Below are 11,227 nucleotides of genomic sequence, written 5' to 3' on the forward strand. Positions count from 1 at the left end.
TGAATCCTAGTTGGCAACGCTTAGGTGGAAGGATTAGTCCCACATGGCTTGCCATGTCACTAAAAATTTGGGGGGTTAACTTTTGAGGGTATTTGTGGTCTCTTAGAATAACGGCAGGAGCATTTTTTATCCCAAAATGTAACAAATGGTATAAGTGATCTATTTCGCATAGTTCAAAGGCATTTTTGACCGTTTCCATTAAAAAAATATTATACATTGTCACGTGCTTTATCCCACCAAAAAACTATACTACCAAACTACTATTCAGTTTTGCGCTTTCTGTGATCTCTTCTTTCTCTATAAAAAAACTTATCATTTTTTTTCTTTCTTCAGAAAAACTGATTCATTTTGTTAATTTTTCACTAACAAAACCATGCATTCAAATCATTTACTTCTTGAAGAACCCATCAGGATGGCTTCCATTTTGGAGCCATCCAAAGCTGTAAGTCTCCCAAAAAAAAAACCATTTTTTTTTCATACTTTAGATCTGTATTTTTTCATATGATTTGTGTATTTATGGTGATGGGGTCTGTTTAATTTTTAAAATCTTGGCAGGGTTTTTTTCCTGCAATGACGAAGATTGTTGGAACATTGGGTGCAAAATCTCGATCCGTTGAGGTTCTTTCAGCATGTCTTAAAGCTGGAATGTCAGGTATTAATATCTTGAAAAATTTCAGTTTTTTTTTTTGGAAATGTTGTGATGAATGGCTAAAAGGGTTTGTTTTGATTGTTATTTTTGTTGGATTTGTAGTGGCAAGATTTGATTTTTCATTGGGTGATACTAAGTATCATCAGGAGACATTGGAGAATTTGAAGAGTGCTATTAAGACCACTAAGAAGCTATGTTCTGTATGTATTATATTGTATTGTATCGACTGTATTATTTTGATGAATACAATGTTTGGTTAGATTGTATTGGTTTCCGTTGTTGCATAACTCTTTCGGTCACTCAGTTATATTTTGATTGTAGTCGTTGTGATATTCGACAAAGCACATTTAACCTTCAACAAATGGAAATTTGTGCCTCTTGATCCTTTACGTAGGAAATATGTTGTGTTTTGAATATATTTAGAACTATATTATTGTTGAGTATGGAGTAATAGTACAAGATTATCATGGGAAATGGGTAATCATGAGGTGGAACAATTTGGAATCATTGATAAATTTGTGAATATTCACAAGCAAAGGGATCAAAAGTGCACGTTTCAATTAATTAGAAATCAAATGTGTTTAGTCAAATGTCACAAGGAGTAAAATCAATATTTATCACCAACAGAGGTGATAAAAGTGCTATTAACCCTTTTAAAATAAGAACTGTGTATGTAGAAACTATATAAGATGTTCTATAAATCACAAGTTTTAGTTGTTAAAATATATTTGAAAACTGTTAACTGTGGATACTTAAAGTGGACTCGTCAAATAGTTGTAGTGTTGTTAGTTTTGAGTTAAAGGGAGTATTATCTTGCATTTGTGAACAATTAAATGGATAAATTGTAGATCATATGATCTCCTTCCACATTTTGCGTAGCCTCCATTTACGGATTTAGTTACGACTATGTCATTGCACCTGTTGAGCATTGTCCAGTAACTTGACAAGGGTATTAAGACTATTTTTGTTTTCATTTTGTCAGGTCATGCTAGATACTGCAGGTCCGGAGCTAACAGTTCTTAACAAGAGTGAGAAACCTATTTCACTTGAGGCAGATGCAACTATTACTCTTACACCTGATGAAGGCCAGGAAGCATCTTCTGAAGTGTTTCCAATCAATTTTGATGGATTATCCAAGGTTCAATTAGTTCCCTTCGTCTTTGCTTTGCATTTTCCTCTGCAGTGCGTTTTGGTAACCAAAAACTGTTTCCAATGGAAGTGAAAAGAGCAAATTCAATCTGAATTTGATGGAGAGAATATCATCAATATTGTCGATTAGGAGGGGTGAATGTCCTTCATGATACTAAATTATGGTGTTAATTTTTTCTTGCAGGCAGTGAAGAAGGGAGACACCATTTTTATTGGCCAATACCTCTTCACAGGAAGTGAAACGACGTCTGTGTGGCTGGAGGTATAACATTAGAAAGCCTCCTTATTTCCCCAGCCACCCTATGTTTTCTTAATCCGTTGTGTTTAGCTACTGCTGTTTATGTTTAAGTTGATCGATGAGTAGATTTTGCAATGTGTTTGCAACTGCACAATTATGAATTTTTTTGACAAAGACAGGTACTCCCTCTATTTCAATTTGTTTGTCTAGTTTTGACTTGACACGGAGTTTAAGAGAGTAAAAAAGACTTTTAAAGCTAAAGATATGTTGAATGTAAATAATTTAATGTTAAAAAAAAAAGATATGTTGAATGTACCAAAATGTCCTTTAATTTTGTCATCTTAACCATCTCATGTGGAATGTTGGAAATAAAAAGTTGCCAAAAAGGGAAAGAGGCATTCTTTTTTTAAACAAACTAAAAAGGAAAATAAGACAAACTAATTAAAACAGAAGGATTAATACATTTCTACTGCTCCAGTAAGAAAGCAGTTTAAGGTTGTTTGAATCCTCTGATTAAGAATTCCAAATGTCGTTGCACAGGTAGATCAAGTGAAAGGGGATGATGTAGTTTGCATTGTAAAGAACTCTGCCACGTTAACTGGGTCATTGTTCACTCTGCATGCCGCTCAGATTCATATTGATTTACCTACTCTCTCAGATAAAGATAAGAAGGTAAGTTACGCAAACTTCATAGAACCGATAAAAATCATCCTATTCATTATGTGTGCAAATAGTGAAGTTCATGTTACAAGCTCACATGGTTATGGAAAAATTTCTGTGAGAACTTTGTGGTTGAGTAAATATGGCTGTTTATTCTTGAGGACTTGAGCTGAGGCTCTATTTGAAATAGCCTCTCTACCTCCAGAAGGTAGGAAGACTGTGTACATACTACTCCCCGCTTACCCCACTTAAGGGATTACACGGGATATGTTGTTATTGTTGTTGTTATTCTTAGGGACTTGGGCACTTAATAGAAGTGTTAAAATTTACTTATCTATTTGGTAGAAATTGTAATTAGGCTTTGTGTGTATGCATCAGATGAGTCTTAAGATGGATGTGGTTTTGTTTAGTTATGTAAGCATGGATTGGTGGGACCTACTCATATTCTCTTCTTCCCATCTTTCCACTTTCTGTAGCAATATCTTGGCAATCGGTTTTTATTTTAAGCACCATCAACTATATTTATTCTCATCCGATATTCAATATCAACATTGACTATCTTGCTTGTGCCAAAATTATGTCCTTTCTCTTGATATTTGAAGTTTTAACTTGTATTACACTCAGAAAGAGTTTCAAGGGTTCCTCTATTATCTTTGGTACTTGTAATATTGGCTAATTACTATACTACTTTAATGTTAATGCAAGCATATTAGTTTTGAATTATAGCGATTATCCCTCCCTCAAACTACTTATTTCTCTGTCGTCTGCCTCGTTAATGGTTTGGCTTTGTGCAGCAATCCTTTTTGATTTTTTGTGGTGCTCTTGGCATGCTAATTGAATCAGGTTATTAGCACATGGGGAGTCCAAAACAAAATTGATTTTCTTTCATTATCATTTACCAGGCATGCTAAGGATGTTCGTGAGGTAATTTGCACTGTTGTCTTTTTTGTTTATGTATTTCTTGATTCAATTAACCACATTGATGGTCTTCATAATGCTACATTTAATAGTTAGTGTTGTATTGAGTGTTCATGTTTTTCATTTATATTTAGATCTGTTACACGCCCCTGCTCATGTTTGATTCTGTGTTCTAATGGCCAAGTGCGTGAATATTTCTGGTTTAAGAGTGGTGAGGCTTGAATCTAAGACTTTTGGACCTTTGTCTTCTTTAGTACCATACGTGGTTTGTGTGAGCACCTCATCTAAAAGTTAAACCGTTGAGAGGGGACAACATTATTTATTTATTCATTTAGGTTTATAACAGCTTGTATACCAAATCAACCTCATTGGATCTTTATTCTTTCATAAATTCAGGCACGTGAATTCTTATGTAAGCTGGGTGATCTAAGCCAAACTCTGATCTTTGCCAAAATTGAAAACGAAGAGGTTAGTTGGTAAACTGTTATTTTCTGTCTGATCTTTTTCATTTGGATAGTTCTTTGTGAGATTGGTATTGAATATCATAAATTGTCAGGCTTGCAATTTACTTCTTCCCGTGGTGATTTATGTAGGGCTTGACACATTTTGATGATATACTTCAAGAGGCTGATGGGATCATCCTTTCTCGTGGAAACCTTGGTATAGATCTCCCACCTGAGAAGGTAAATTTGATTCTGTTAATTTTTCTTCTCTTTTTTTCTTTGAGTTGAGGGTCTATCGGAAACAACCTCTCTACCTTCCAAGTTAGGGTAAGATCTAAGTACAGTCTACCCTCCCCAAACCCCACTTGTTTGATTACACGGGTATGTTGTTTTGTTGGTAACCCCATATTTTATCCCGGGATTATTATCTTTATCCACCAACCAAACCCCAGTGTTTCAGCTTTTGGGGGTGCAATGGATCCATTTAGCAATTGAATTGAGTGATATGGAGGCAAACGCTCCAATCTCTCCTGTTAACTTATCATCATTGCATAATACTGAATGGTATTATAATCATCATTTCTTTGTAGGATCATCATTCAACTAATTTTTGAGTGGTACACAGGTGTTCTTGTTCCAGAAGGCAGCTGTTTACAAGTGTAACATGGCTGGCAAGCCTGCTGTAGTAACACGTGTTGTTGATAGTATGACTGACAATCTTAGGCCAACTCGTGCTGAAGCAACAGATGTTGCTAATGCTGTCTTGGATGGTAATCTTACTGCCCATCTTAGTGGTTCTACTGTCCCTTATTGCCTCTGAAGATTTCAGTTCCTTTTGTCATCCTTCATATGATGTCTTGTTAGTTTGTTTCTGGTAGGAGCTTTTGACATTTAACGTTTGTGCAGGTACTGATGCAATTCTTCTTGGTGCTGAAACTCTACGTGGATTATACCCAATTGAGACTATTTCAACTGTTGGAAGAATTTGTGCTGAGGTGATTTTCATTTTTTTTTCCTGAACCTTTGTGTGAAATAAGAGGATCTGCGTGCAATATTACAGTTTACTCTTTTGGCAATATTTTCCACGTTAAGTACATTCTACAATGTTTTCCATTTGAAACACCTTTTTACCTGCCAAGGCATCAGTAGTTGGTTTATTCTATGATATATTAAGGGACATTTTCTCAGTAAGGTCTACTCTTGTCAAATACACGGCGTAGTAGTTATCTTCAGGATCAGATTATGGGATGAGGGATACTGTTATGATCCTATTGCAATGTACGGGACTTTAGTCCCACATAGGTTTAATGGGGAGCTGATGTGGGGCTTACATAGCTTTGGGCTCTCCCACCTCAATAGCTAGTTTTTGGGTATCAGAGGCACCCACTGCCCTACGTGCTCGGCGTGCCTTGGATGGTGACACCGGTATTACAGTGTTAGCCCAGGGCTAGAAATGGTCTAGCACATAGCCATCAAGGACGACGGCTGCTGAGCATGATGGTTTGTTATGATCCTATTATAAAGTATGGGACTTGAGTCCCACACCAGTTTAATGGGGAGCTGATGTGAGGCCTATATAGCCTTGGGTTCTTCCACCTCAATGGCTAGCTTTTGGAGTGTGGTTCTCCCTAAATTGTATCAGATATTCTAAGTCCCCACCTCCTCGTAGTGTTTACCACCTTCCGTTTTTTTTTTCCAGAGAGTATAGGGAGTAGCCCTAGTTAACAATTAATTTCCTTGCAGGCAGAGAAGGTCTTTAACCAAGATCTATACTTCAAGAGAACAGTCAAATTTGTTGGGGAGCCCATGTCACACCTGGAATCAATTGCATCCTCTGCGGTATTCTTTTGGACATAAATCTGTTTCTTGAAATGATAAGAGAGAATTCCGGAAATTTAATTGATTTCTTGTACATGAAATGTAATACAGAAATGACTATTTATCCACTTGTCGTTTAGGTCCGGGCAGCAATTAAGGTGAAAGCATCAGTAATTATTTGTTTCACTTCATCTGGAAGGGCAGCACGGTAATGTCTCTGTTCTTACAAAATTTCTTAGAATTTATACTATATCTTTATTATTAAGAGCTGTAAATGGTTACCTTTACATGCTCAGATTGATAGCCAAATATAGGCCAACAATGCCAGTATTGTCTGTTGTAATTCCTCGACTGAAGACGAATCAATTGAAGTGGAGCTTTACCGGCGCATTTGAGGTATACCCTTATTATTATCTGTTCAAGAATCAAATCCAGTTCATGATGTTCTGACCTTTTTAATGCATTTGATTGAGAAGGACTATTATGTTCCTCACAGAACATTGTTTATCCAATACTTCTTCACTTCCTTATTACTTATTATCGGTCAAATTTTATGATGGACTGATTTCTACTCAAACCCGACACAAAATCCTTAAGATAATAATAGAGAAGGTAATCCTATTAGTTTTGGTCTCAAGTAACGACTAAAGCCATGATAGTGTGTGAGAACTGGATTATAGTTATTCTTAATTTTGCAAATATCACAGTGACTCTTGTTACTCTTACTTTCATATGCATCCCGTTTCTTGCTGGTCAATTTGTTTGCTCAATTGTATTGCTATAGATTTTTTAACGTGTGATTTATCAGTCAGACTAACGAAGATCTTAGAGTTGCAATATCGAGTATCAGAGGCCCTCCATAATTTCCTTGGTCATTTATTTCCACTTCCATTGTTACTAGGAATCTAGGATGATCTCTTAGTGTGTCCTTTCACCTTCTTCCGTCTGCCTGCTTTTCTCATTGCTTCCGAACTATTTAGTAGGATTTCGGGCAATATTTGAGTTTAAGTTGTTCCTTATTCCTTTTATTTCATTGACATTGAAGCTGACAGGTTTAATTTTTTTTAACTTCTCCATGTTTAGGCAAGGCAGTCTCTTATTGTGAGGGGTCTTTTCCCAATGCTTGCTGATCCTCGACATCCTGTAAGTCTCATCGTCTCGGTGTTCCATATTCTCTGTTTTCATCACTTTGTATTTATTTAGTTTATTTCACCTCACAACAATAATATTCACTCATATTTTGATATCTTGGAATAGTTGTTCTTTTAGCTATCTTTAGGCTGTATGGAAGTGTTTTTCAGCTATAAAATTAGACAGATAAAAGAATCTCTAGACTTTCTTAGTACTCTTTTATTGCAATTATTACCAACGGCAGGGTATGAGTTCTGAACTTGCCACCGAACTCATAGCTCATTTTAGTTATTGGATTCACAATTTCCTGATACAAATACGGGATTTAAACAACTTCTTGGTTTGTCCAAACCTGTACTTATACTATAGCTTCGCCCCTGTTATACCTTCTTTTTTCCCCTGAGCCGAATCTCAATCTTACTTTACTCTTTCCATAGGCTGAGTCTACGAATGCATCAAACGAGTCTGTGCTGAAAGTTGCCCTCGATCACGGGAAGGCCTCAGGAGTTGTGAAGTCCCATGACCGAGTTGTCATCTGCCAGAAAGTTGGAGACGCATCGGTGGTTAAGATTATTGAACTTGAAGGTTAAGTTATCCTCATTTTTTTTGGATGTGATGGTAGAGTGTTAAAGTCATCACAAGTTGAGGTTCTAATCTAAGGCTTTGGTAGCTACAATATGTGATATCCTATAGTTAGTATAATGTGGACAATTCTTGTGGTCAGAACTTGCAATAGTTGAGAAAATTTTGGGAGGCAGGTATCTCGTGGAAGTAGTCGAGGTGCATGCAAGTTGGGGCCAACATCACGATTATCCAAAAAAAAGAAGAAGAGAAGTATGGTCTCTTATCTAGTTTAGGTATATGAGTCTTGTTTATTTTTCTTCTTGGTGTTATGGAGATGTCCATAACAAGTTATTTTGTTATGTTTATTACCACTCAGATATTAGTAATAAAAAATTTTGAAGTATGTTTTCACAAGTCTTTTGTTGTCAGGAGAAAATATAAAAGAAATCAAAATTACTGAATATTAAAAATGAAACTATTTCAAAGAAGAGGTGGATTCAGAATTTTCAATAAATATACAGGATTGGATTATTAAAGTTATTGAATTATGTCGAACTTATACTTTCCACGTGAGTTTTGCCCTTATCCCAAATAGAGTTATTAATGAATATCAAACAATGTGTGATTTTAGATATGTCGTGACATATGTGTGATAGTAAAATAATGTAGTACATCGAATACTACATAGTACATCGAATGAAAAAACAAATTGGTATCTTTGATCATATATTTTTTATATGTTATATAAAATACCAACTATATTTTATCAATAGGCGCCCATGGCCTAATGGATAAGGCGCTTGACTTCTAATCAAGCGATTGTGGGTTCGAGTCCCACTGGGCGTGCATCTTTTTTCCTCTATATTTTTTACAAAAAAATTATTAACAATACTAATTTTTGTTTGATATTCAAAAAATTCAATCTTTATAATATTTTAGTTATTTGTTCATTAATATGTTTGATGACTAATACAAACCCCTCCTCTTCAATTATTTCTTTATTTGGTGTCATTGGTGATAGCAAGAATCAACAATTTTGTCACCCCAAAAAAGAAAACAAATGAAGATAAATGCAAGAGTGAGAAATGTATGATTCATATATAGTATAAACCTATGTTGCTCGAATTTTTCAAAATTATTGCCATATTAGTGTTGAAATTCTCCAAAATGGACTACTTTAAAATTTAAAGAGTATCTCACACACTCGCCATCAACATTTTTAAAGAGTCCAACATTTATTACCGCACCCGTTTCAGATTTCTCCAAAATGGACTACTTGAGGAGTATTTGACACACACTCGTTGATGTTCATAAAGAGTCCGAGTAACATAGATATAAACTAAAAACAATATATATATATATATATATATATATATATATATATATCTAGCTAGCTACACATTCCTCTATGAAAAATCAGCTACAAGAATACTTCAGTTTCTTGACTAGCATAGGCACCTACTTTTATACCCCTAAACACTACTTATAAAATAATCCTCCAAGGTAAAAAAAAGAAAAAAGAATTCCACAAAAATGAACTATATTTATTCGTTATAACATTAAAGTCATATAATTATCACCACAACAACAAATAACTTTTACATTAACAAAGAATGCTAAAGCTTTTAACTACATTAATTAATTGTCATGGAATCCAATGTCACTATAGGTTAGAGACATTTACAAGGAGTGTTAATTGCCGCTAAAAATACATATTTAGTGACAATTAAGCTATTGTCATTAATTAATTAACGCTAAAAAATATTTTTGATATAGTGTATGTTTCTTCAAATAACACTACCATATATGTATCTTACCTATGTCAAAACATTGTTTAATGGCTAAGGAGATCATATCATTGCAATAAAAGTATGAGAATATTGAAATCATGCATATTGAGTATATTAGTCATGGGATTTGGTTTCTACATGTCTAGATTAAAACTTGCAGATGATGCTCCGATTTCGAATTTAGTCAGATTCTAATGGAGGTATCAGACATCGGACGGAAAAAAAGACAAGCTAGTTGCCTTTTGCTTTGTGCAGCACTCGACAAGCTAGTTGCCTTCTGCTTTGTGCAGCACTCTAGTTCATTCTGTTATGCACCATTTGTAGTGTCTATACAAAGTCCTTCTCTTCAATTATCTTTATTTAGCGTCATTGGTGATTATATCATTGATGTAGTTGTACAACAAACAATTCAAGAAACCAACAATTTATCACCCAAAAAAGAAAACAAATGAAGATAAATCCAAGAGTAAGAAAAATGTTATTCATATATAGTATGAACCTATGTTGCTCGAACTTTCCAAAATTATTGCCTCAAGATTCTCCAAAATGGACTACTTTAAAGAGTATCTAAAACACTCGTCATCAACATTTTTAAAGAGTCGGAAAAACTATCTCCAAAATGGACTACTTGAGGAGTATCATGACACACACTGTCATCAACATTTTTAAAGAGTCCGAACAACATAGATATAAACTAAAAATAGAACAGATAAGTTGAAGACTATGAAGAAGCAACAAAATATATACTTTGATTCAAGATTCAAATTTGGAAAAACACAAGGCAAAAACATATATACATACTATATATTTACATAATATATCTGATCTATTAGCTTAGTTCCTGATAGTATTGTACAATATTTTCATCATCCAGTAACAGAAGAAGGGTCACTATTCCTATTGTTATTGTTTGGATGGTGTTGATGATAATCAAGAAGTTCAAGCTCTTTTTGCTTCAACAAAAGTACCATTCTTTCATTCTCCAATTTTTTCCTCTCATTGATTAGTTTATCCCTTTCCATTTCCCTCTCCTTCTTGCTTATAAATTTCTTCCATTTCAATCTTTGCTTTTGGAGTTCAAATGCTTGGCACAAATAGCTAACATGTTGTTCTTCTAATTGTATCATTTTAGTTTTCATCCATTGCATCTTCTCAAGTGGACTCCTCCCTCTATCTTGAACTACATTAGCCAATTCAGTACTCAATTGTTGTACAATTGGTGATGAAGCTCCCAACTTTCTTTGCCTCTTTCTCGATCTTTCCATGTCATCGTCCTCCTCTCCGTGGCTCTGATGGTCGTGGTCGTGTCCTCTAGCACCAGACACCTCATCATCGTCGTCCTCCTCATCTTCATCCTCATCCTCCTCGTCCTCATTCTCCTCATCATTTTCCCCACTTGCCCCTTTTGGCATTTTAGGCCCTTCTACTAAACTAGCACCAATTCTTGCATTTGTATTTTCTGATGAATGCAAACACCTCTGTTGCTGCTCTGATTGGTTTTGATGAGTTTGTGGATTAGCAACTCCACTCCCACTAGCACCACCACCAGTACCACCATTATGACCACAACTATTATGATAAGCACACATTTCTCTAAAAAACAAGTGCTTAGAATTCAACAACTTCTTCACTTCTTCTTTCATCTTTGGTGATAAATGATCCATTGTATCAAGCAACTTTTGATTCTCCACAACTCTACAAGAAGTACCTTTACCAAGAATGTCATTAACCCTCTTGTACCTCTTATTCAAGTCATTGAATTTGTCTTCACATTGTTGTGGAGACACATAAAAACCCCTTTCCATCATTGCTCTAGAAACTGATTTCCATTTCCCCTTTTTTTGCAAAACCCCTACAACCCCACCTC

The 11,227-nt window shown here is 35.1% G+C and overlaps 2 protein-coding genes and 1 non-coding gene across 3 annotated transcripts in view; 2 read left to right on the forward strand and 1 right to left on the reverse strand.

The window, feature by feature from the left end:
- The first annotated feature begins 279 nt into the window (after positions 1–279).
- LOC102600537 (pyruvate kinase 1, cytosolic) lies at positions 280–7,973 on the forward strand. Its single transcript, XM_006341124.2, has 16 exons — positions 280–442; positions 556–652; positions 752–849; positions 1,632–1,787; positions 1,983–2,060; positions 2,577–2,708; positions 3,540–3,620; positions 4,011–4,082; positions 4,208–4,297; positions 4,683–4,827; positions 4,964–5,052; positions 5,801–5,896; positions 6,016–6,083; positions 6,172–6,271; positions 6,959–7,018; positions 7,444–7,973. The coding sequence occupies exons 1-16, from the start codon at positions 374–376 to the stop codon at positions 7,594–7,596; spliced, it is 1,584 nt and encodes a 527-aa protein (XP_006341186.1). The 5' UTR covers positions 280–373; the 3' UTR covers positions 7,597–7,973.
- Positions 7,974–8,343: 370 nt separating this feature from the next.
- Positions 8,344–8,416, forward strand: TRNAR-UCU (transfer RNA arginine (anticodon UCU)). The gene has a single exon. It is a non-coding gene; the product is annotated as a tRNA-Arg (tRNA).
- A 1,673-nt stretch (positions 8,417–10,089) lies between these two features.
- Positions 10,090–11,227, reverse strand: part of LOC102600871 (nucleomorphin) — a 4,105-nt gene continuing 2,967 nt past the window's right edge. Inside the window, exon 2 of the mRNA XM_015306057.1 lies at positions 10,090–11,224. Coding sequence (XP_015161543.1) covers positions 10,227–11,224 — 998 coding nt within the window. The 3' untranslated portion in view covers positions 10,090–10,226. The remainder of the gene's footprint in view (positions 11,225–11,227) is intronic.

Source organism: Solanum tuberosum, unplaced genomic scaffold, assembly GCF_000226075.1.
Source record: "Solanum tuberosum cultivar DM 1-3 516 R44 unplaced genomic scaffold, SolTub_3.0 scf00021, whole genome shotgun sequence".
Classification (NCBI taxonomy): domain Eukaryota; kingdom Viridiplantae; phylum Streptophyta; class Magnoliopsida; order Solanales; family Solanaceae; genus Solanum; species Solanum tuberosum.

Coding starts and splice junctions, on each gene's coding strand:
- LOC102600537 (XM_006341124.2), top strand. CDS start 374: ATGCATTCAAATCATTTACTTCTTGAAGAACCCATCAGGATGGCTTCC. Junction 4,298..4,682: donor TAGATCTCCCACCTGAGAAG/GTAAATTTGATT, acceptor AGTGGTACACAG/GTGTTCTTGTTCCAGAAGGC. Junction 4,828..4,963: donor TGCTAATGCTGTCTTGGATG/GTAATCTTACTG, acceptor ACGTTTGTGCAG/GTACTGATGCAATTCTTCTT.